This window comes from Cheilinus undulatus, linkage group 19, assembly GCF_018320785.1.
Source record: "Cheilinus undulatus linkage group 19, ASM1832078v1, whole genome shotgun sequence".
In the NCBI taxonomy this organism is placed as follows: domain Eukaryota; kingdom Metazoa; phylum Chordata; class Actinopteri; order Labriformes; family Labridae; genus Cheilinus; species Cheilinus undulatus.
In genome coordinates, this window is record NC_054883.1 from 23,713,243 (window position 1) to 23,739,329 (window position 26,087).

At 40.9% G+C, this 26,087-nt stretch overlaps 1 protein-coding gene across 1 annotated transcript in view; it reads right to left on the reverse strand.

The window, feature by feature from the left end:
* Nucleotides 1-26,087, reverse strand: part of odad2 (outer dynein arm docking complex subunit 2) — a 59,963-nt gene that overhangs the window by 14,364 nt on the left and 19,512 nt on the right. Inside the window, exons 11-18 of the mRNA XM_041814519.1 lie at nucleotides 22,437-22,583; nucleotides 20,624-20,833; nucleotides 19,381-19,614; nucleotides 18,850-18,960; nucleotides 18,559-18,713; nucleotides 11,969-12,149; nucleotides 11,828-11,889; nucleotides 6,634-6,748 (exon numbers count right to left, since the gene is read on the reverse strand). Coding sequence (XP_041670453.1) covers nucleotides 6,634-6,748; nucleotides 11,828-11,889; nucleotides 11,969-12,149; nucleotides 18,559-18,713; nucleotides 18,850-18,960; nucleotides 19,381-19,614; nucleotides 20,624-20,833; nucleotides 22,437-22,583 — 1,215 coding nt within the window. The remainder of the gene's footprint in view (nucleotides 1-6,633; nucleotides 6,749-11,827; nucleotides 11,890-11,968; nucleotides 12,150-18,558; nucleotides 18,714-18,849; nucleotides 18,961-19,380; nucleotides 19,615-20,623; nucleotides 20,834-22,436; nucleotides 22,584-26,087) is intronic.

Genomic DNA, 26,087 nt, shown 5'->3' on the forward strand with positions numbered 1-26,087 from the left:
AGGAAAAAAATAACATAGCTAATTTTGAGTCACAAAGTAGTGGCACAAAAAGTTGAAAAAGCTCACACTACTGCAATAAGGCAGTTCATGAAATGCCATCTCTGCTGGATATTCCATAGTCAACTGTAAGAGATATTATCAGAAAGTGGAAGTGTTTCGGAACAACAGCAGCTCATTCTCCAAGTAGAAGACCATGTTAACAGACTGGTTCAAACAACTGCTATGGCACATGGTGCGCCAACGTTCTGCTGATTCCATAGTTAAATGTTAGCACTAAAACTGTGCATCATGAATTCTATGGTTCTATGAACAAGCAGCTGCATACAAGCCTCACATCACTAAGTCCAACGCCAAGCACTGGGGGGAGTGGTGTTAAGCACACCAACACTGGACGGTGAAGCAGTGGAAATGTGTTCTGCAGTTTGATGAATTACACTTCTCTGTTTGACAGTCAGATGGGTGAGTCTGGCGGATTCCAGGAGAATTTTACCTTCCCGACTGCACTGTTCCAACTGTGAAGTTTGGTGGAGGAGGGATAATGGTATGGGGCTGTTCTTCAGTGTTTGGGCTAGACCTCTTATCTCCAGTGAAGGCCAATCTTAATGCTTCAGCATACCAACACGTTTTGGACAATGCTATGCTTCCAACTGTGTGGTGACGGTCTGGGGCAGGCTCTTTTCTTTTCCAACATGACTGTGCCCCAGTGCACAAAGCAAGGGCTATAAAGACATGGTCTAATGAGTTGAATGAGGAAGAACTTGACCTGGCCTCAACCCCATCAAGCACCTTTGGGATGAACTGGAACAGAGATTGTGAGCAAGGCCTTCTCGTCCAACATCAGTGCCTGACCTCTTAAATGCTCTGCAGAATGAATGGGCAGAGATTCCCACAGAAATCTTGTGCAAAGTCTTCCAGAAGAGTGGAGGCTGTTATAGCTGCAAAAGGGGGGGGGGGGGGCAATTCCATATTCAAGTACATGTATTTGCATATAATGTCATTTCAGTACCTATTGGTATAACCATTAGGCAGTCGAATACTTTTGACCATATATGTGATTGTATAATTTTCTAATAATTGCAGCATGTATGTCCTAACTTCTCTCCACTCCCACTGATTCCTTACCAGTGTTCTTCATTTCTATATAATTTATTATTGTGAATATGAAAAGTCAAACTTAGAGCTTGGTAGACATTGAAAATGCATGCCTCAGATTGGCACATTGTATATTCTCAAGGCTTAATGCATTTAGCCCATGGCAGCAGACAGTACCAAAGGGCTCACAGTCTGTTGTGGGGCAGAGCCTACCAAACAGCTGGTTAGGGGAGCTTTGGGAACCACAGAGGAAGAGCTGGAAAGATCTCTGGCTTCAGTATGGTTTGGCACATTAGGCTGCTGTTTAAAATCACAACACACCATATCGCCCAGCCACGGAAGTGTACAACATGGTGGCAGAGTCTGTAATGCTCAGTGCTTTTAAAATAGAACAGAAATTTCCACAAAAGCATGCAATTATGGATAAATACATGTAAATCACAAAGCAGACTTAAATTGAGTATGTTTCAACATAAATCTACATCTCCACAGCTGATGAATGGTTCAGGATTCAGTAAAGATAGAATGTTTTTATTGTTACTCATTTGTTCTTTTTTTATTCTGATATTTGGAGATTTGATTAAATTCAGCTCTGCCTAACAGCAGTGGATGATTTACAGTTTAAGAGCACAGCTACTTCAGCAGAGCTGGATGTACTGTTGTGTTCTCCTCCCTAACAGAGAGCTACAGCTGAGATCAAGCCAGAGTGCGGTGTATGGGCCCTGTGATGCCGTGCCAAAGGATGAGCCATGTGTGCAGTGTAGGGCAGGGAGAGGGGGGTGCCGGGGCCAGGAGCTGACCTCCGACACACAGGAAGCCCTTCCTCAGGAATACTGATGATGGCTGGCCGGGAGTCCCTGCGACAGAGGAAGCTCTCTCAAGCCACCAGCTGCGATAGACTAGCTAGAATCTCTTTCATGGCCTGGACGGGCCCCCAGATCTGAAACCGCAACATTATGAGGCAGCACACGAAAAGGCTTTTTCTTGCTATCCTCTCTCTCTCGCCACATCTTACCAGGGACGAAATGAAATAGAAAACACATTATCTGCTGTGCGTGATCTCAAGCTGATGGTAGCCAGCCAAGCTGAGAGTGGCAGAAGCGTGCCATGAACCTTTCTTAAGAGCAATCAGGCTTCTATAACATACATGGCTATTATGTAAAGGAAAAATAAATCCAGCATCTAAATGAGCCTCAGCGTACAGGAAAATTAATGCTACACCCCATTACCTGTGACCGGGAGGATTCTACTTTCTTGATTGGAGAAGAAAGGTAATTGAACAACGTCAATTATTTGGTACGAAGCCACTCCAAGCAGTGGACCCGTGGGCCTAAGAACCTGTGTATGTAGAGGGGCAGCAGTACTGTACGTAACATCCCTGAGATGCATTTCTACCACAGCTCTCTCATAAATCCACTACGGAGCTGCTAACTCAAACCACATGGGTTTTTATCTAAATAACGACTGCACCAAAGCAGCTGTATCAGATTCCTCTACAGGATGGGCAAAGAGCACTGAGTACTTCTTGTCATTGCCCCTGTCCTATGAAAAAATCACCCCAAGAGCATGTTCATGAATTTCCCCTGAAATTGGCAAACTGACTTCCTGACAAACATTGTCAAACTGTGTTAGCACTCAATAGTAAGTCCACAGTCTTGCTCTCCGCCCATATGGTGACCATGCATCGTTTTCTCTGTACTTCTGGGCCAGATAAATTCCACCATGTAAAAAAGAGGGGTTCACCTCCAAGACACCTGCCTGGGCCCAATTTATCCACTTAAACTTGACCAGATTGTCAAGCTGTTTACCTTAATCATGGTGATAATCTAATAAAACAACACCACATCTGTGGGGAAAAGATAAAACTTATTGACAAGGCTACTATGTAACGTCAGTTCATAGTGTTTAAGAAGGGCACTTGATCAGCAACAAACCATCTAGGAACAAAGCACTTTGAACAACTTTTATTAGCCTTATTGAAAAATTAGAACAAATGTAAAATAAATGTATAATGCACTATCAATACTTTAACTACTTTAAAATACACATAAAAATGCCAACATACCAGTGGAGAAATGTCATGGCTTTTGAAATTCCAGCAGTCCAGCTCTAACATTTCAGTCTTGGTAAAGTCTCCTTGACAAAAACTACACTTACCTTTTGTCAGTTTTTATCACCAAAGAGAAATTTATAGCCAGTCTTACAGCGAGTTCCAAATTGCTTACAGTCATGTGCGTTTAAGATTTAGGCATGCAGGGCACTAAGGAGTCAATACGGGGCTTGAAGTGCCGCAACCCGGGGTTGGAGGCGGGGTGGCCAATGTTACATTTCAACACACACATATGCCGCTGGCAGCAAAGGTCAAGCTTGACTTTATCTCTTTTGAGTGGGCCTTTTAACCCCTGGTAATACACCCAAAGACCACCAGTGGTTTCCAAGCCCATGGGACATCCAAAGCACATTTAACCTGGCACACGGGATAGATGGTTTCATATATCTATTGCATGGATATTTTGCATTAAAATGGGAAAGCTCCCATACAAAGCATTTGGGAAGGGCAGGACTTTTATCTGATGGTGACTGGACCAACATTTTGTCTGTCACATTCATGACGGGCCAATCAAAGAGACAAGACAAAATAAGGTTATACATTCCTTAGCTCTAGGGAAACTGAGCTGGAAAGGCAAACGCTGCTGTCTCAATGAGCAGCAGAGCATTATGTGGATAAAATGTATGCCGAGGCCGACTGGGGGACAAGTGAAAACGTTTTCTCTACCAAGAGGACTGTGGCTCTTTTCACTTGGTTAAATAAAGAAATGGGGCCCAGTTCTGACAAAACTGTTGAAATATTAAAGCTACATATCAGCTTATCAAGCCGCCAGCTGCCATAGTATTCAGACCCACACCACAACTCCCCCTTCCCTGTAACGATTGCAAACTCATGCTGACACAGGTCGGCAGAAGTGCAAAAACATCTCTTGTATCATGAAAAGCTTTCAGTGCTGTTCTTTGCTTTTCATTATTTAAAGAAATGTGGTCTAGTTCTGATAAAACTGGCACAATACTAAAGCTACATCCAATTAACCACTACACTAAGTAGAAGCCATTGCTTTCGGCTCACAGTACACAGAACTGCTTGTAGCTACCACCTTGTTCTACTTAAATAACACTGATCAGCACGTTGTTATCAAGATGGATTTGCCTGATGAAAGAGATGGAGTCTAGCCAGTCCGTCAGCTTTGCAAGATTGCAGCACAACCAGGGGCTCAAGGCAACCCTACTACCCACTTGGACAGTACCTTAGGCGTGCTTACTTGCCACCTCCTCCTCTTACTCTGCCGTAAAGGTGTGAATTTTGTTTAACAGCAGTGTCGGGTAGCGTTACTTTTGAAGCTAACTTGTTAGATTACTGTGTTACATACTGAGAAAAGTAATTTGTTACGTTACTGCGTTACCTAGTTCTAAAACTAACGCGTTAGAGGACTTTTGCGTTACTAAATATTAAAACCCTTTAGCCACTTGTTACACTCAGCGGTTGTAAAAATGACAGATAACGACCGCACTTCTGCATTTGAATGTGCAGACTCTAATGCCAATGTACAGCTTAATTTACAGCCCATAATCTGTATCTATGCAGCCTGAAAACACCACCTACAGACAGGAAAACATTTACAGCTCTTTAACAAGTTCACAATCTGACAACAAGCTGAGCAGAGGCAGACAGAATCACTCCAATGCTGTGCGTAATGACAGCGCATAATTGGAACAGCTGCACAGCTGATTCAATGAAAGTAAACGGAGCTTTTAAACTTACGTTTCACCAGGATGTCGTTCTTGTCCCTTATATCCAAAAATCCATCATAATGGGGATAATTCCACAGTGGCCTGCTGTCATCTCGCTGGTTCAACAAGCTAACAATGTGCGTGTACTGGCACAGAATGTTTACCTTCTGCTGGCACTTGCCAACGCGACTACAGGAAGAGAGAAGGACAAACAGAGCAGATGCTTCAAGGAGTGTCCTTTTTTCTTTCTCTCTTTTTAAAGCCAAGGAAGAGAGAGGAAATTTGGGATTTTTCATTCAGTAACGGATTACTTTTATGAAAATGTAACTAATAACGGGACTACTTGAATTGTAAAACTAACACGTTACGTTACTCGCTACTCCAAAAAAGTAATCTGAATACTCTAACAGATTACCCCCAACACTGTTTAACAGATTGTTTTCCCATGCCCCTAGGAATATAAAAAGAAATCCATAGCATGACCAGGGTTGTGCCTGTCCTCCTCCCTGCCCAATGGTACCCTAAAGTGGTTTACTCAGCACATCTATGCCTTACTTCAGCCTCAGTTTTTTTTGCACAGTACTGTACTTCTAAACCAAATACTTAATTTTTTTGAGTGCATGTGAAGTACATTTGCACTGAAAAGTAAACTCAAATAAGGAAGACTACTGACACTTAAATAAGCTGGCATGAGTGTGGTCTATTTTAAAATGAATAACATTTTTAAATTAGAGCAAGCCAGTTTAAAGGAGCACATGATTCTTAAAGATATGAGAGTTGACATTCTGATCGTTTTGAATCATGTTAACATAAAACTCACCTATGTTTAAAAAAAAAAAAAAACTTAATCCAACCTCTTGCACCCTGTGATTATTTTTGTGTTTAGATTGTGTGTCATGTAACAAGCCCTGAATCACTTTGTGCTGCACATTTTAGGTGGCACACTTTACATCATCAAAATAGGGTCTCTTGATTTTGAAATCATGATCTACCTAAACCTATACTTTACCAAACTACAAACTTTAAACAAATCAAAGAGTTGTGTATGGATTATATGCATCTGTATGTGAATGCACAATCAAACATCATAAAAGTTTAATATAGGGCAAAATCATATATTAGGGTAACAAATCACTTTACTAGCTGTGATAGTTTATAAAAAAGGTAACGAGACAACCCAAAGACAGCTAATAAGAATCCCAATCAAGCACATAACACTGGTATGGCTGCAGCCTGTGCCTCAATTCCTGGGTTTAGACTTGGTTGTATTCTTGGCCATGTTGTGGGTTCTTCTGCAAGCCATTTGTGCAGTGTTTTCATTAGAGAAGTCAGTTTCACAGAACTGTCTGATACCCTCTGGAAGACAGTGTGCCTCTGTAACTAGTAGCATGTTGAGGGAGGATTTTCAGCTGGGAAATCAGAAGCCATGCCACAGGATATTACTCGGTCGCTCTCCCAGTTCACCAATCCAAGTGTGCCAAGGAGGCTTCTCTGCTTCATATTAGCCTGAGGTTCATGTAAGCCTCCTCTGAAACAGCTATGCCCCTGCTAACCTCCCAGCAGCAGCAGGTTGGAGGGAGAGCCTCCAGACAAGCATGCTGATATAAGGAGACCTCTCTTTAGTGAGTGGGAGAACCCTTTATTCTTGCACGATCTCTGCAGAACTCTTTGATTAAGAGGATATTTATGTGCCTTTGGCACATCCCCCATATTGCCACATGTTACAGGAAGAAGACAAATCATTTCTCTGTACTTTACCTTTGCATTCTCTATGCAGGGACAAAGAGCCCATGCTGCACTAGACTGAACATCTGCTCTGGGGTTTTTCAATAAGGACCACACCAGGCGGACTCCATCGAGCTGATCAATGATTCTGTAAAGAAACAGAGACATACGTAAGTGAAGTGTGTGAATGAGTGAAGACAAAGTAAGCAAGAATGAAACATTGACAACGTTGCATTTTATTCCACTTTATTTAAAGTTTTTCCAGGGATTTCTTTTTTTGGTGAATGTTATTGTTAGAAAGTGGAAGCATTTAGGAACAACAGCAACTTAGCCACAAAGTGAAAACCACATAAAATCACAAAGTTCAGTCAACAACTGCTAAGGTGCATGGTACACAAAAGTCGACAACACTCTGTTGATTTCATAGCTAAAGAGCTCTGAACTTCCAGTGGTACTGATGCAAGAACAAAAACTATGCAGCAGGGGCTTCTTGGAATGGGTTTACATGGCCAAGCAGCTGCATTGTGCCAACTGTGAAGTTTGGTGGAGAAGGGATAATGGTATGGGGCTGTTCTGCATGTTTTGGGCCAAATCCCTTATCTCAAGTGAAGGCCAATGTTAATGCCTCAGCATAGCATTTTGGACAATGCTATGCTTCCAACTATGTGGCAACAGTCTAGGGAAGGCCCTTTTCTATTTCAACATGACTGTGCCCCAGGGCACAAAGCAAGGACTAGAAAGACATGAGGTCAGTGTGGAAGAACTTGACTGGCTTAACCCCATCAAGCACCTTTGGGATGAACTGTAATAGAAATTGCGAGTCAGGCCTTCTCGTCCAACATCGATGTCTGACATCATAAATGCTCTGCAGAATGGATGGGCGCAAATTCCCACAGAAAAAAATCTTGTGGAAAGCCTTCCAAGAAGAGTGGAAGCTGTCATAGCTGCTAAAGGTGGGCAATTCCACACTGAAGTACAATTACTTGAATACAATGTCATTACAGTCCCTGTTGGTGTAATCATCAGGTGGCCAAATACTTTTGTCCATACAGCATATGTAAGTATAACCTGACACAGCCTCTGGACAGCTTTATCCCTATTTTTAGATTAAATAATGCTAAACCGTGTTGTTCTTACAAGATGCTAGTGATGCTAAAGCAGTTATTGGTTGTTTATGTCAGAATAAAGAGCATTGTGGCAGCCAGGCAGAGGTCTTTATGAACAGCTACAGTGGCTACTAGTGGTAGGTAGCTGTGTTACAGTTACTGTAGATGAAGCATTCTACCAAGATTACAGTTTATGAAAAATGTTAATAGTTCATCTAAATGATTTGTAATTCTGGTACGAACCACAAAGGGATCCAAATTTAATTTTTGAGCTAATCACATGCATCCCTTATTACAACAGCTTAAATAACTGCTAAATGGTGTGTTTGAACTAATTACTGACCTCCTTTAAGTCCCTTCTGATTAAAGAAGCGGGCTGTGGCTCAGATTATTGTCAAAGAAGCTGTAAATATTGTAACACCATACACGCAATGCTACCTGCAGCTCTGCTAAAGTTAAGTAAGTCAAAACAAAAGTAAGATGTTTTTTACAAGTTCTTCACATTGAAAGTCCCCATTTGTTATTTTGTTTGAAAGCTTTATTATGAAAAATAATAGCAGGAATTCGGTTGGTTTTAGTAGCAGCCTTTCACAACTTCATGAGAGAAACAAAACTCAAAACCACAGAATTGGTCATAGCCTCACACATCCCTAGTTAACAGTGGGATATATTTTGCAAGTTTATCATTTGAATAGTGTAGAAATTACTCCAAAAATGGAGGTATGCATTCAAGATAAAGCTACCAAAACTACCAGGTCTCTGAGAGTTTGAAATGCTGTATTACTTTAAGGTTGTATGATGCTGTGATTTTAACTGGATCTTCCATTAAGCTTGCTTTTCTACTAGAAAGATTTAAGAGTGTAAGTCTTTTGATTGTGTTTGCCTCAGCTGGCTAGCAACAGGTTTACCACAACGGGAGCCAAGTAGGATCAAAGAATCTATCGATTTCAGCACTGGCTTTTCATTACAGCTTGACTTCGATGAATATCAGTTACTCTGCAGGTCTGAAACCCACCCACTGTCTGCTCACTTAAATCACCCTCCATGGAGCACGGATGTTGACTTAAATACATCTGTGTATAGTGCCTCATACATGGATTTATAAATAGAAACTGAGACAAACTTACACTTTATGTTGGAGGCTTATTTTTCAACCAAAGCCAAAAAGAGGACCTCATTCCAAATCAAACACAGACAGAGACAGGTCGCTCTATATTTCATAGGGTCTGAGCAGAGTTTACTTAGGCATAAGCTGTATTTCATGCTGTATACATGACTGTATTCAAAACTGCAGTCGGGGTCTGGGAACCCAAAGAATTACGCCACAGAGCACCCGTTGTCTGGTATAAATAACATGTAACGTGTTCCCCATGTGTGCTTCCACCAACAAGGCCGACATTGAATGCTGTCATAATTACTTAAACACTCTCTAATCACAGTATCTCTGTGACTGGCAACAAGCGAACACTCATCAGGGACGTCCCTTGCGCCATCTGTCTTCCGTTTGCACATAAATCAGTCTAGAGGGATCATAACATCAGATTCTAGTCTGCTGGGCCTCTTAAATCTGGACCAAAAACAAAAGTGAAGCGTCATATCATCCGCCAAAACAGCTCGCTCTTCCTATGAAGCAGGTATGAAAAAGATTAGCAATGAAGTTGTGGGTGACAGTGATGGATTAGAGGAGGAGACCACAAACCCTGGAGGCATTAAACAACGTGTGTTCACTCTTGTAGCTACACAAGATTCATGGGAGGAAGTACTATGTCATTAACCACACACTGCCTACTGGTCGAGAATAAAAATAAACAAACGAGTATTTGATGGAAAAATTGAAAGTGATCTGGGCTTGTTTTGGATGCTCAGCAGTTATGGATAACCTGAATGATGATGAGATAATGATTACCCTGATCAACAAAAGTTTCTGCTGGTTGAAAGAAGTCATGTTAACTGACAGGATTTTTTTTTGCTAACTATGTGGTAGCATATAAATCAGGATCATGGGAACAGGATCCACTGTAGCAGGGAGTCATTGAGAAGCCTGGAATGAAAGGATGATGGAGTTAATAGCAGGGATGGAAAACAAGATGATAATGATGGTTGAGAAGAAAGCAGGGGCAGTGGGCAAGTTTAAGATGATGGAGGAGAAGAGAGCAGGGTCAGGGAGTGAGACGAGGACGATAGAGGAGAAGTGGGGATTAGTGGGGATTAGGGCAAGTCGAGGATGATAAAGGGAGGAAAGCAGGGATTAAGGGCAAAATGAGGATGGTGGTGGACAAGAAAGCAGGAAAAGAGAGCAAGTTTAAGATGATGGAGAAGAAGAAAGCAGGAACAGAGACCAAGATAAGAATGCTGTAGGAGAAGAAAGCAGGGATAGAGAGCAAGATGAGGGTGATGGAGGAGAAGAAAAGCAGGTATAGAGAGCAAGATGATGATGATGGAGGAGAAGAGAGCAGGGATTGATGAGTAAGATGAGGATAATGAAGGAGAAAAAAGCAGGGATAGAGAGCAAGATGATGATGATAGAGGAGAAGAAAGCAGGGTGAGCAGGCAAGATGAGGATTATGGAGAAGAATAAAGCAGGGATAGAGAGCAAGAAGAGTATGATTGAGGAGAAGAAAGCAGCGATACAGAACAAGAAGAGTATGACAGAGGAGAAGAAAGTAGCGACACAGAGCAAGATGGGGATGATGAGAAAAAAGCAGGGACAGATAAGCAGGATAAGGATGCTAGAGGAGAAAAGAAAGCAGGGACAGAGACCAAGATACGGATGCTGGAGGAGAAGAAAGCAGAGATAGAGAGCAAGATGAGGGCCATGGAGGAGAAGAAAGCAGGCAGGGAGCAAGATTAGTATGATAGTGGAGCTGAAAGCAGGACTAGAGAGCAAGAAGAGACTAATAAACACAGAAAATAAATTGAAAGAAATAATGCGAGCAAACCTGATTTCACCATATCAAAATAGGGCTCATCAATATAGGAACATTTTTGCTTGGCTGGCTGGCAGAGGGGGGCCCTGTGTCATTTTCTTTCTAGGGGCCCAAAATCATCACTCTATTTGTTAGCATGCCAAACACTGCTTAATCACAGGGATTTGAAAAACAACTCCAGCAGTGTTGGGTAAGAGCAGGAAACAACCGAATGTGAGTGATGTTAATTGCTCAGAAAACTACTGTACACATACATGCCTTAAAATAAGCCATCACCACAAAACAGACAGCTCACTGTTGAAATAAGAACTCTCTGTTTACAGCTATGTGTGAAGGCTGAAAAATTACAAGTTCTGGTCTAAATATAAATACCGTGAGAAAACATGGAGAACATGATGATCCAATGTGAAACCCGTCTCAGTTTGTGTGAAGTTCACCACACTTACTGGCTTCATGCTGACATGCTTTGCTTTTTATTGAACCCCTTGTTTTCTTTTGCCAAACAAATGTAATAGGCTCGTATGATAGCATTAACAGCAAACTAAGTGTGTAAACTTAGTCATTAAGTTGTATAAGTGTCCAGTTCTAATTAAGAAGGATCTTGTAGTCCATAACAATCCCATAAAAACAATGAGGCACAGATGGGAGGACTACAATGCTGTGCAGTATTGAGGAGGAGAACGAAAAAAAACACAGAACAAAGACTGCTCTGGACTGTGGTTCACTGTGTTTTTCCCTGTCATGTAGTCTTGGATGGGGCAAGGCTTTAGATATGTTCGTCTGACCAGCTTGAGTCCCGAGAGTGACCACAAAGCTATAGTAAAGCACTGGGATTTAAACCACAACCATATTTAACACAGTAGGTACAATAAACAAAGCTTGTAAAACCTGTCATTAAACAGGGGATGAAAGAGACAAGTACCTGCGTAATAACAAATTAAAAGGACATAAATTTCTTTAAGCATCAGCCCATGACAGGTTAATGATACTGTGTTTGGGCCTTGGGATTGGTGTCATTCCCTTGTCATAACATATGACATCAGTGCATGGCTAAGAAGTTTTGAGCTAATTTGGTAATGACATTACTGATCACACTGAAAGAGACACCTCACATGGGGCTTTGGGCGCGGTGTGAACTGTAACATAAACATCAAAGAGCATATTAGCTGGTGGGGTACACTGGAAGAGACTTACGCCATGTTGTCCATATCTGTGGCACAGGCACCCACTGCTTTGGTTACATTCACGAGCAGCTCCTGGTTAAACAGAACATAAAAGTAGCATGAATCGACACAGAAGCAGGTTTTACACTTTAGATGCAGAACAAGAGAGTACCTGGTTGGTGCCAGTGAGCAGGTTCACTAAGGACTTGATGCCTCCACACTTACGAATAATGGCCCTATTTGCAGGAATCTGGGAAAACTCTCCCACTGCTCCAACCACATTTACCAGCACCTCTTCTGGCTGATCAGTCAGCAGTCTGACCAGAGTCTCCAGGGCTTTGTACTCCTGAAACCTTTGTAGGATGGAGAAAAGAAGCAGGCATCATATTAATATAAAACTCCACATTTTTTTGTCCAATTTCTTGCAGTTAACAGTGACAATAAAAACAAAGTGGTTACACGTAATGGTGCCAACATTCTGACGTTAAACTGGTATAATGGTCACCATGAGCTGATTCTGCTTGAAAAATCTGTTCATACTTTAGACAATTAGTGCCAATACATGAGTATAATTAAAGAATTGTTAATGCTCTATATCAGTACACATACAGGTATGGAAGAGGATGATGCCCCTGCCCTTACTCTCATTCATGTTGTCTGTGTTTCTGTGTTTTCCATGTGATTATGATGAAGAATAATATTGTGGTAAAACACGTTCTCTCCCCCTGAAGTTTGATGTCTGTAATAACAGCAACATGAAGAGAGTCTTCGCTTTGCTGAGCCTGTCTGGGGCTTTAATACAAGCTGGGCTCAATGCGGTGTGTCTTCAGTCCAGTGCTGCAGTGGCTCATGCTAGAATGGCTTAAACAGCTGCATAAGGATGTTTAAACTAATAGTTTGCTTGTTTTAAGTCCATGATGATTCAAAGGAGAGGGCTGTAGCAATAAATGCGGTCAGGGAATCTACTGTAGACTCTGTAGTAGCATAAACTTGCTGGTACCACTGCTAAGCCAAGTTACATCAATGATAAAAAAGGGTTAAAAAAAAGTTTGTAGTTGTTGTTTTGCCTCAGTGCATTCATTGTGAACGCCCACATCAGAAAATGTGGTGTTTTTGGTAGCAGCTTGACACACTTCAGCAAAAGAGGAATGAAACTTAAAACTAAAGGTCTTTAGCCTCATAGCATAAATGCTTTCGTCAAATTTGAAGGTTTTCAGAAAAAAAGAAAAAACACATTTTGGGAAACACATCGGATTTTTGTTTTATTTATACTGTAACAGTAAGTTCTACCAGATGTGTAAACAAGTTTCTTAAAAAAGAAGCCACAACAAGGACTACATAACAAATAAAAGTAACTTAATAGATAATAATTAATAGATGACTTAAGCATATAGTGATTATGGACTGTAACAAGCAATCTGATTGGCTGAGGATATAGGCAGTAGTGCACTATGAATCAGTAGTGTTAGGAGAGTAGAGTTAGGCAGATATCACAATTGGGCCAAAAAATGACTAAGGCAGTTATGCTATGAGGCTAACAAGATTTAGTTTCAAAGACGTGAACACAGAGATACTTAAAAAAACATTTTCCTTATGCTCATACATGACTGTAGCCTGGCATCATAGGTTTGTTTTGAGGGGAGAAGGGGTTTGTAATACCTGGATATGCATTTGAATGCATTTTATCTTTCAATTTTGTAATACCATGATATAGAACCGGTACTGCAAAGAACAAAAAATACTGTGATATAATATTTAAGCCATTTAGGCCTAGTGTGGGCTGACTTTTTGATAGTTTTCCAGCTGTTTGGCCTGAACCTGAATACTGAGCAGTCAAAGATTTAATACAATGGCATCTGAAAATCTTAATGAGTATAACAATCCTTTCCAAAGCAAGTTAAGAGAATCAAACTAATAATGATGAGGAATTTTTACAGGAAACATCTAATGTTAATCCTACTTAAATTCTCATCAAAGATCATCTGATTATTTTAGGAAAAGCCTGTCAATCATGAATGTTCAAAGCAAAATAAGTATTATTTCTGATCATTTTTAAAGTGTTTTAGAAAAGAAGCTGACCATGAATTTCTGGAAAAACTTTCATGGCAATCCATCATACTACATATCTGTTGCAGTATTTCATTAGGAGTATGTTGTGAATGAACAAGCCACTAGATTTGCCAACAGACAGACCAGCTGTCATTATTAGACTCAGACCTCTGGGTAAAAATGCCATGAACTGTATAAGTGACAAGTGGCAGCTACAGTGTCTCCATCCATATGGGCACACAAGTCTTCATGTAACCCAGCAGAACAGGCAGGTTTCCCACGGCTGCTCACAGTTGTCCCTCGTACGTACTTTGCATAACCAAAGCTTTGCTGTGGCTTGGAAAAACTTCCTCCCTCTTTTGCTGTGATTTTGACTTGTTTGCCAATGCTACGGAGTGGTAAACTATAGTAAACATTTAAAAGGGATATAATGCGGTTCCTGAAAACCTCAACAAACCCTCTGATATACAGTTAAGTTCTATGACTGTTTTTATTCACAGTTACGGTTACTGGCATCGGGGGCAGTGAGCCATTGTAGATGGCCGGGGTCATTTGGTGTTGGTCAGGTTCCCCATAAACACAGCCTATTCTTGCAAGTGAAAACACTGCTAATGAACAGAGGAGCTGCCAAAGTTAACTTCAGTGGAATTCACCATAAAGATAAACAATAGTTTTCCTGTGCCATCGCTGAAGTGTCATCTGCAGTCGACTAGAATTACGTTGTAATCACAGACATAACTTTTGATAAACGAACAGTGAGTAATGCCTATTTTTGTTTGGCCAAGCCCAGATGAAGTAATTACGTGATGGCAAGAGTAACATAGCATAAAAGTCTGCCTGGAGCGGCTTCTGCTGCAAACACTGGGCTCCACACATCGTCAAGCTTATTAAAGCCTGTCAGAAGACATAGGAACCACAGTGGGGCTTCCGTGCGGGAGATTTATATGATTGATTGCCTGCCTTTTTTTCTTCTCATTCTTCTACACTGGTTGCAAATTGAAGTTAGTGCAGAAAGCGTAAATGCTGCCTTATATAATAACAAGTGTTATTTGGAAGTAGAAGTAAGACATTTCAGGCACCCAGAGATGTTTAGCAATGACCATGAAGACAGAGACAGTTGATCATTAGACCTGAAATCAAACAGATTGCTCACAGCAGAGTAGTAAAAACAGTTGGGTGAGCACAGGATAGGAGGAGTCCCGTTTGAAGGGGGAATTATTGTGCGCTCATCATACTGCTAGGACAGAGGTAGGATGGAGGGGTAGCCAGTAATTGGAGGCAAACCCCACAATCTTGACCCCCACATTACTTGCACTGGCACATACAGTCAGACTTGGCAGCCATTACTTTCCGTTGCAAAGTTATTCCCTCACTTTTTTGTTGGCACACTTCATAGCATTTTTGTGTGTCTACAACACCTTGGTATATAGGCTCAAGGGGCCACGTGTCAATGTGTTCATAAAACAGCAAAGAAAAAGCATTTTCCAAGAAAATATAAGGCTGGCCCACATAGCGCGCTCTGAAATACAGTGAGTCTGAGGAAAAACATAAACTCGTGTGGTCTTTAAACAAACACACTTAAGTTTTCAGAGTAATTATATTTCTGGGCATCAATCATCTCTCATTCTGACGAATCATTAATCAAGCAAATGCTTAAGAAATGCTGCCTCTTGTCTTGACTGGAGGTCCCCTGATCTCTATAATGTCCAGACCACAAAACCATAAAAGAAAAAGTATTCAAGAGGGCCAGAAGCTCCGTTTCATTTGACCAGGTTGTAAGAGAGGAGAAAACATCTCTGCCTTTACTAATGTTGCAAAAAAATACATTTTGAAATTATTTTCACTCCTCAGACTGTGATTAATTCTGAAATAGGTGCATGCCCCTTGAATGCTATTCCCATTAGCAGCCTTTTCTTTTTGACAGTAATGACTCAGACACTTTACTCCAAGCTTTAGCCTGACCTAGACATTTAAGTGATTTAAATAAGCCAGAGAGAGAGTATAACCACACAGATCTACCTCCACTGTATGGTGTATTTTAAATGTGTTTGACATGCATAGTGTTATTAACCCAATTCAAGTGTCATTCAGTTCCAGACAGTGTCAAAAATGCTAAAATACACCCTGAAATGGAAAAAAACAACTTATTCTTGGTTAGATTCACTACATGGACATAGGCATTTGGCTGCCTGACCATTACACCAACAGGGACTGTAATATCCTCCACTCTTCTTACAATAGTGTCCCTCTGGGAATTTGCGCCCATTTATTCTGTAGAGGATTCATGAGGTCATTGTTGAATGAAAAGGCCTGGCCCAGTTCATCCTTAAGGTGCTCAGTGAGGTTGGGCTCATGGCTCTGAGCAAGCCAATTTTTCTTCCACACCAAACGCATCAAACCATGTCTTTATAGTCTGTCTTTGTGCACTGAGGCACAGTCATGTTGGAATAGAAGAGGGCCTTCCCCAAACTGTTGCCACACAGTCGGAAGCATAGCATTGTCCAAAATATCTTGGTATGCTGTAACATTAAGATTGGCCTTCACTGGAGATATGCATGCACCTTAGCAGTTGTTGACCCCGCTCTGTGATTTTACTCTGTCTTTTTCTTTTTGGCTGATTTGCTGTTGATCCTAAACTCTTCCACTTACAAGTAATATCGCCAACTGTTGACTGTGGAATATCCAGCAGGCATGAAATTTCATGGATTGTCTTATTGCAATGGTTGCATCCATCACAGCACCACTCTTGAAGTCACTGAGCTCTTCAGAACAGCCCATTTAGTATCACAAATGTTTGCAAATGGAGACTGCATGGCTAGGTGATGATTTTATACATCTGTAGTAAAGGGTCTGAGTGAAAACACCTGATTTCCAATACTTTTGTCCATATAGTGTACCTTTTTTGACAAGAAAAGATTTAAGACAGCACAATCAAAGTACTTTTTAGTGCTAAAATGAGCTGTCATTAAATGTCTTTTATATGTAATCAATGTTACCATTAGAATAATTCTATTATTGTTATCATCAGTATTGATGTAAGGTTTTAACATAGCAACAGTGTGACAAGTCACTATGAATGGCAGGGAGCCTGACATTGGCAGAAAGTGTATAAAACTACAACATTACTCATGCCCAGCCCAGTTACTGTATTTTTTCATCCACTGCTGAAAAAAGTCATAGAGGTTCAACCTGGTGCCAAATTGTTATTTATTCAAGAAAAGACTCATAAAAAATGATTTGGCAGCTCATTTATATGTTTGATTTAATGCCATAAAAGTAAAATCATCAATCTCTAGATTTACTGCCATGTCACAACTGTTAATCATTTGTTTATAATAATCCATTTAAGTAAATAAAACCCCCATAATGATTTTCTCCAAGGATATTGACTGAAATGATGGTGATTTGTCCTTCTTGCTTTAAGAGGAATGTAGCCTAATCATCATGCCTTTGCTCCCGTAAAGGAATCCTCACTTAACTCATAGTGGCAGCAGGCACGGCAGTCCCAGTTGGGAGGACTTAACTTAGACTTTAACTGTAGGATATCATTCTGTCAGTTATGATATATGAAGTGAAGAAAGATCCCTGTGAGTGCTACTACTCATTTTTCTTGTTATTTTAAGAATTCCACCGCAATTTGAGCTTTAAGTCAGAAGAAACACAGTCTCATATGTCATTAATGTCATTAAAATGCAATGTCTTATCATTTTTTGGCTACATCTGTTGAAACAGGCTTTAACTGATAAACACGTTACCAAGCTACTAAATTACAGCATGAAGGCTATAGATCAAGCTCCTGGCCTTAAACTGAAAAAGAAAATAAATACAGCTAAATCATTCTAGTGGAAATGTATGGAGCTGCCAGGGCACAGTCTGTAGGCATTATTTGTATAAGAGGGAAAATCACTGATTTAAAAATCATCCTGCACTGAAGTGTAAGTCAAAAACCATTCCAGAAATGTCACTGCTAAAGGAGCCAGGCTCAGTGACACTTAAATAAACCCTATGCCTTAAATGACAAATGATTAAAGGCTCTGCAAGCCAGCGTCCTCTGACATTAGAAAACCACCATCTCAAGACTGATTTTTGCTGTATGCCTATGTTTGATTCTATACTAACAGGCCTTGACAAACACGTCAACAGAGGGCTGTAAAATCAGCACATAGACTGGGGCTTTTGTTAACTGTGGGTACGATGTAATTCTAGCAGCATACGCTCACGTAAAAGATCAGAGCGAACAGAATCCGTGCAAAAACTTTTCATTTTACGCAAATAATCACTTCAGCCAGATGAAATGGTAAAAATACAACAGAGCGAGTGGAAAAGTGGCATAGCACTTTCATGAATGAAAGAGTCACCTATAAAAGCAACATATGTGATGATGGTGTGACAATAATGCATGCAAGTCAGATCAAGCTCTCACTGCTGCTCTGGCTTCAGATACTGTACGACTGCTAAACCACATAATCTCTGCAAAGGTATTTTCAAAAAGTAATGAGCACATGTGGGTGAAATTCTAATTGACCCTTTATACACTGATCCTCATTAGCCAGATATTCTGAGTGATTAATCACAGTCATACTCATCTGTTACCACTAATTGCAAACACACAGTAATGCAGCCCAGAATATTCAGCTACAATGCGTTTCTGTATCTCTGGTATGTTAAGTTTGTGTGTGTTAATGAGAGGTAACACAGCGAGGCCCAGCATACTTAGCCACATTCTCCACACTGATGGAACACTTCCAGATGGCCCCCGTCACAGCAGCCAGGAGCTGCTTGTTGTCTGCCTTGCTCAGCAGTGAAACCAGTGGTTGTAGACCTTTATACTTACGCACCAGGTCACGGGTTTGTTTGTCCTCCGCACACTGCAAAGGAAAAAGGTGGGGGTGGGTTGTTGCAAGAGCTACATTAAGGCTTCAGGCTAGATCTAATTAGGAGACAAAGATATGCATATCCATGGACAGGCTATCCATGTCAAGAGAACAAATGAAAAACAGGTACCTTAAAGACTGCACTGGCACAATGCATCTGTAGCTCATCATTGTCACTGCTTAGGTTCTTGACCAAATCTTTGATCATTCCAAGAGACTGAATGGCAACCCTGTAGCTTTCCTGCAGTCACAGAACAAGAAGAAGACACTGTAAACATCACATAAGACAGTGGTGTCCATTTTCCCATTGCCCATTTTTAAAAGGTCACATATTTTACCCCTTTTAGACAAGTTTGTATTTGTCTCAGCGTTCCCCAAAATATGTCTGTGAAGTTTGCTTCTGAAAAAACACTTCAGTACTGGATATTGGATATTTACATGTCTAAAAACCCTCTGTTTAATGGAAAAAAAGTCAGGAAACCATTGGAATAAAATATATCAAGCTTTGAATATACACAGAAAAAGAATTAATCCAATGCTGAAAATATTTATCCTCGCCCCTCTCCTTTAAAGAACTACAAAGACAAGTTTAGGGTCTACCTTCTAATTAGTTTAATCAGTTGTATTACATTAAATACAAATACGTTGATGTCCACTCTACCTCTGAGGCGCACTCTTGCAGTGTGCCCACCACAGGAATCAGCATGTTCTCATGTGGAGACTTGAGCAGACGTCCCAGCAGAGGGATGCCCTCGGCCTTACTGATGGCCACCTTGTTGTTGGTGCTCTTGCTGCAGCTCCACAGTGCCAGAGCCCCACAGCGAGCCACCTCCACATCCTTCTCCTGGTTTACAGTCAGGTTGGCTAAATCCGGGGCACAGTCCAGCAGTTTTACCTGCACAGAGAGAGACGAGGCAGCCAGATTTAGAGGTGAACAAACACAAACATGAAAATGTGTGCAAACAAGCGGGCAGACCACACATGTTTAGGCATAAAACTTAAACACATTTACTTGACATACATTCAAGGACTCTGAAAGGCTTGCTTGCAGGATTGGGTGATAATGGATGGTTCCAGATGGGGAAAGCAGGTTATTTGCTGTGATTAAGGGTGTAATTAAAATTCTATTACCAGTGGGTTTGCAAGGATGAAAAAGCCAGAGATGCTAGGAGTGGAAAACTGTCAGGATTGATGTTGATGTTAGGTTTGAAAAGCCCAGTGTGACGGTTTATGGCCATCATTCAGTGTTCTAATCCATAGTTCCTGGCCAGTGAAACAGAGCAGGCAAAGCTATTACACACAGCACAGTTCAAAGGTGGTCTCGTAGCATAGCGTGAAATTAATCCTCCTCCGTGAGTGACTTGCACATGAGAACATCCGATTTGGAGCTGAGGAAAATATACAAGGCATGCAGGCTTTAATCACAGGTCGTTCTGTCAACAAACATGAATGCAGGTCAGAGGATGTAGAGGACATTCTATCTGTTTTACCCTACTGCCCGCTCTGCTGTTTTCAAAAAGAGGGTGTAAAGAGACTGATGGACCACTATCTGGCAAAAAGGTCTGGATTTGTGTTTTTGACTTTAAGCCTAATAGTAATGATAATATGGGGATCACTTTAGAAAAGGCACATTCCGTTTTTCCACAGATCCTGGGGCTTTGTGGTTTAGTACAAAAAGGTTAGCACTAAATTTCAAACTGGCTGACACAGACATAAAGAGAAATGATTTTTAATGGAAAATATGCCACTGTAGGACATGATGATTTTTCTTAATCTCCATAAAGAAACATCGGGTCCTTATATGCAATAATATCTCTGTAAGCACTCAATTTAGGATTTACAGACACTTATTTCTTATTTTTCTTTGTTAAAGTACACTTTGCATTTTCTGTGCTTAAACCCACCAGTTTTTGGATGCCGCCATATTGCCTGACAGTCCTTCTTGCCCTGCGGAATCTGGCAACATAAGCGATGGTCTCAGCTGCTAAGGCCCTGAGGTCTTTGACTGGAGAGTCCAGGATCTTCACGATGCTCTGCAGGCCTCTCATGTCAACAATGGCTTGCCGGATTTGCACATTGTGACTTATCTTTCGCAGGATTTTCAAAGATCCAATCTAAAGAAACACACAGTGTAAACAATGTTAATTTAGGCATGTATTTTACATTTAGTGTTCGACTTTTGAGTAAAATGCTTTTTGCTTTAATCACATTTCATTTTGACCTGAAAAGTTGTAGTTCAGCCTTAGTTGACAAAAAATAAGAAATAATTCAGCAGTCAGAAAAGGTCTTTACATTTGAGTCTTTACTAATATCCAAGGAATTTATTGTCTTTGAACAATTTAAATCAGGCAAAATGTACAATTGATCTAAACAAAAAACACTTACATTAATACACTAAAAAGAGGTTGGGATCAACAGCAACCTAGCCACAAAGTGGAAGACCAAGAAAAATCATGGAGTCATCAAAGAGTTATGAACTTCCACTGGAATTAATAAAAGCACAAAAACTGTGCAGCGGTGGGAGTTTCATGAATGGGTTTCCATTGCTGAGCAGCTGCATGCACACCTCACATCACCAAGTCCAACGCCAAGCATCACGCGTCTCTGTTTGGCAGCCAGATGTGAGTCTGGGTTTGGCAGATGCCAGAGAACGTTACTTGTCTGAGTGTATTGTGCCAACTGTGAGGTTTGCTGGAGGAGGGATGATGGCATGGAGCTGTTTTTCAGGGTTTGTGCTAGGTCCTATTTCTCCAATGGAGGCTAATCTTAATGCCTCAGCATACCAAGACATTTTGGATAATGCTATGCTTCCAACTATGTGACAACAGTTTGGTGAAGGCCCTCGTCTGTTCCAACATGACTGTGCCCCAGTGCACAAAGAAGGACCATAAAGACATGGTTTGATGCGTTTGGTGTGGAAGAACTTGGCTGGGCCAAACGGAACCTGACCTCAACTCCATCAAGCTCCTTTAAGATAAACTAGAATGGGAATTGCGAGCCAGGCCTTCTGGTCCAAAATCAGTGCCTGACCTCATAAATGCTCTACAGAATGTATGGGTACAAATTCCCACAGAATACAATGTCATTACAGTCCCTGTTGGTGTAATGGTCAGGTGGTCTCAACTTTTGTCCATATAGGGTCCCTTATATGCACAGTGAAGAAATATAACGGATTTTGAATGTCCAACAGTCCAGCACTAACATTTTCTTCTAGTTTCAGTCTCCTTGAAGAAAACTAAACTTACTTTTTCTCAGAGTTTTTATCAGCAAAGATCTGTTTTTAGCTAGTCTTAGTCTCATCTTCCTCATGGAAAAAGGTAGCTGACAAGCATTTTTAGTCCTAGTTTTAGTAGATGAAATTCACTGACACACAATTATTGTCTATCAACTGTAAGACAGGTATTGGTTTGTTAAATGTTGTGTCTATGCCAACATGAGACTTTAATATGTCTGAATAGTACATACAAGAGTATCTAATACCCAAACTAGCCACATTCTACTAAAAATAGAAAGGACAAAAAGCCCTAATAAAACCAGGGTTAAAAAACACCCACATGCCATTAGGAAAACTGGAGAGTAATTGCTACCCTGTGTCTTGAAAGGCACGCTCTCTAACCAACATTATTGTTTTTGTTACTCAAACGCAGGCTGGCACACTCAGCAGTCTCTGCTCATGCCCTCAGGCCATCCACATCCAGCTCTGGCTTTACTACTCACTTTGCATCTGACTTCATTTGTATCCAGCAAGTTAAGGAGGACTTCGAGGCCACCTACATCCCGGATGGCCAGTTGGCACGTCTCCTGCATCAAGTTTAAGTCCAACATGTGGACCAGAGTGAGCACAGTGGCTGTCTGGTCGCCTCCCTGGATGAATGAAAAAGGGAGAAAAAAGAGGAGAAAATTAGACATTGTGCAGACATATGAGGAGGATTCAACCCCCCTCCATCCCCCTAAAACTCCCTCTCCCTCTGTTGTTCCCCCACATGATTCCACTCCTGCTGGGGTTGTTTTGTTGGTACCCCAGCCTGGTAAATGTTAAGAGTAGAAGGAAATTATCTAGCAGAGTATTGAGCTCTGACACCACTGCCAACCCCAAAACCATTAGACAGTGACCCTAAGATGAAATAGCACTTTTTGCACTGAAACTAATGATGAGTTTGCCTTTCAAAAGCTGAATTTGTTTTGACAGTTGCTACATGCTCACATTTTCTTACAGCCCTGCACCCTAGTGATTAGCAAGTTAGTAACTACAACAGTCCAAGGACAACATGTGCAAAATTTAAGCCGCTTTGCACACATTTGGCAGAAAACTGATTAGGTTTTATAGCCTCTAAGTGACAATGTGTTCACTGAGAAAACAAACAATACAGAGATTTAAAGCTGGGCATGTGTGGTCAAATTCTAAATTGTGTGGCTGTGGCAGAACTTGACTTCTGCTAAATTAAGTAGTCTTTTTGTAAGTTTTCCTCACACTGCATAAATCCACATAAACGTCCAAGCACTGGAAGGATGTTGACAGGATTATGGCACCTAAAATACCAGTCTAAAGGTACTTTCTTGTTACCATATTTGGCATGCATCATCAGCGTCTGCACAACAGACTCTGTTGACATGCAATGTTTTTGATCAGGAAAAGAGAGTCAGATAAAACAGAAGCTCATGGCAGAAAATGGAATAGTTAGCTGCTGTAATACAAGTCCTGCTACATTGCTTTGATATGGGACACTGAAATGTCCTCTCCAAAATCATCTGGCAAGGGAACAATCAAATATTATTCTCTTTCACAGTGGTTTTAATGTGCTACAGATAGAATTCCCGTTCAGGAGATTCAAGGCCGCATCTTCCTCTCAGAGTTTCATATCCTTTATTACTTGCACACTTTCCAAATAATTTGAGACTCCAGGAACATCCTAAGTAGATTTCTCTGACCGAACATAAAAAGGTTACATGCCATGCGATCAGCTACCCATATAAGTAGAAAATAGTCCATTACTGTATAGAAAAGCGGGGCAGTAATCTGTTTCAGGCAGCTGTTACAGGGGCAGGCTCATCAGTGAGGAACTTTACCACAAACTCAAGTGGTGTTTGATCATATCTCCTTCACAGAGCGGTGCTCTGACACAGCAGGATAACAGCCACATGTGTTCTCCATATCATGATGCTAGACTAAATGTGAACCATTTGCCCATTAACAGCAGTGGATCCACTGCTTCCTTTATGTCCTCCGTTCTCACTCTTCAAAGGATTCAGCAGGAGAGGTTCGTACCTTGTAAAAACAACTAAAAAAAGAGCTATGTTTTGGAGTGATAGCTGGGGGAACAGAAAACAGATCATGTGCTTTCATTTTCTGTTAGCTCTGCTCTTGAAGTACTGTCGACATTCTTTTAAACATTGAGAACATCTGACGATCTTTTATGGTGAAAGATATTTGACTCTTTGAGCATGATAGGGGCAGATGCTCAAAGTGGAACCAATTCAACCACTATTGGACCCCTGGACAATATAAGGAAAAAGTAGTGTAATATCTATGCACCGGTTTGTCTGGCGTATGGTAGCTTTGCCTAGAATCTGCAAGTCATGACCTACTCTGCTGCCGTTTTTGTTTTTTTCCCTAAAAATGGTATCACATTATTTCAAGGAAGGTTACAGTGATGATGTTTACGATGATATAAAAAATCCAACAACATTTATGTGGTTGCAGCATTGATGAGTACAAACAAAATGAAGGTCTTTTCTCAACCTTATTTTCTAATGAGCTACTGTCATTGCCGACAGACTAATTTGTGAGTTAATTGCAACAAGGTAGAAGCAGCAGTGTTGTGTTGGTTGAGGTCTGACCTTTTGCATCCTAACCACTTCCACACTATCAAAGTAGCTCTACTTTCTGGAAGGCTGTAGTCTGCATACAGCACATACTGTAGCTCTCTGAAGTTTTTTCACCTAATAGAAAATCTACCTGCATTTGGCTTTTGGGGAGTGTTAATTCTGGGCCCTTCCTCAGCATTGCATGTCTGAAGAAAAAGTCTGATCAAATGAGGTGCAGGTGGCCTAGTGGTTTAAGGCACACCCAATGTACACAGCTGGCCCTCCAATCCAACCTGTGGCACTTTCTGGCATGTCTCTCCCCAAGTCTCTCATCCCCTTTTCCAATTCTCTCCATTGTCCTCCTCTGTCAATAAAGGCATAAAATACCCAAAATAAATCTAAAAAAACATCTGATCAATTATCATTAGGTCTAAAAAATGTACCCATATCGACTGCCATACCAGAGAATGGAGAATTTTCCCTTGATAATCGTTGTGCATGTAAATATCCCATACTGATCAAACTATTCCAAGAACATCTGGACAAAACTTCATGGGAGTCCACAAAAACATAATTTTTAACAAAATTTTGAACCAGAGATGGTTATTCAGACAGATACACACCAACAATAGACATCAACAGAGCCATGAAAGTCTTTTTTTTAAATAAGATTAAACCATATGCAAAACTCTTGGCAAAGTTAGCAGCAATATTAGGAACCTAATGGTCTCCATGCATGCATCACTTCCACACTCTTAAACTTCCCGTCAAGAGATTTAATGCAGAAGAGAATGGTGTATGATGGCAGATTTGTTGCAGTTTACCCACTGTTACCCGAGGTGACTGTTGATGACAAGTTGAATTTAGCTGAAGATGTACAGTGCAGCACACAGCAAAGATGTCCTAAGTGCTATTAACCCGTTTTTGAAATATAGTTTTAGCACATTTGGATGCCATCGTGATAAAGAGTAAACACAAATGACAATTGAAAAAAACAAACAAAAAACCCTGACAAATAAATGCAGTATAGGACGGTCTATTTTTGTAGAACGATGAAAGTAGGTCTGGTTTTGCTTAGCACGTATCGTTGGAAGATTTCAGGCCGTCTAATTTTCCCCTGGAAATACGTCACACCCTGCTGAGCATAGAGCCTAGTACCAGGTAAATACCCCACAACAGAAATGCAACCAGTCGTGCCTACCAAAACAGGAGCACTACTCTGGAATTTGTTGAACATCAGACTAGATTCTACAGATGCAGCCTGTCTTGTCTGAACTCTGTACTCAGCATGCTGGGATACCCAGGTCATCAGTGACACCCTGATAATCTCAGGCCCCTTTTATGATAACATTTAGTGAGAGTACTGTCTCCATGAATGGATTTTTGGGTTTGATTTGATCCAGAAAGTGTTAATGTGCATATTATATATGATGAGGTGCAGTTGAGTTTGTATTTTTGATGCACAGGTGGTGACTGTGAGCGCTTCGTAGAGCTCTGTGTGAGAGAGAAGAGTCAGGCCATAGAGGAGGTATGAGGTTTCATACTTTTCTGCAGCGAGCAGCA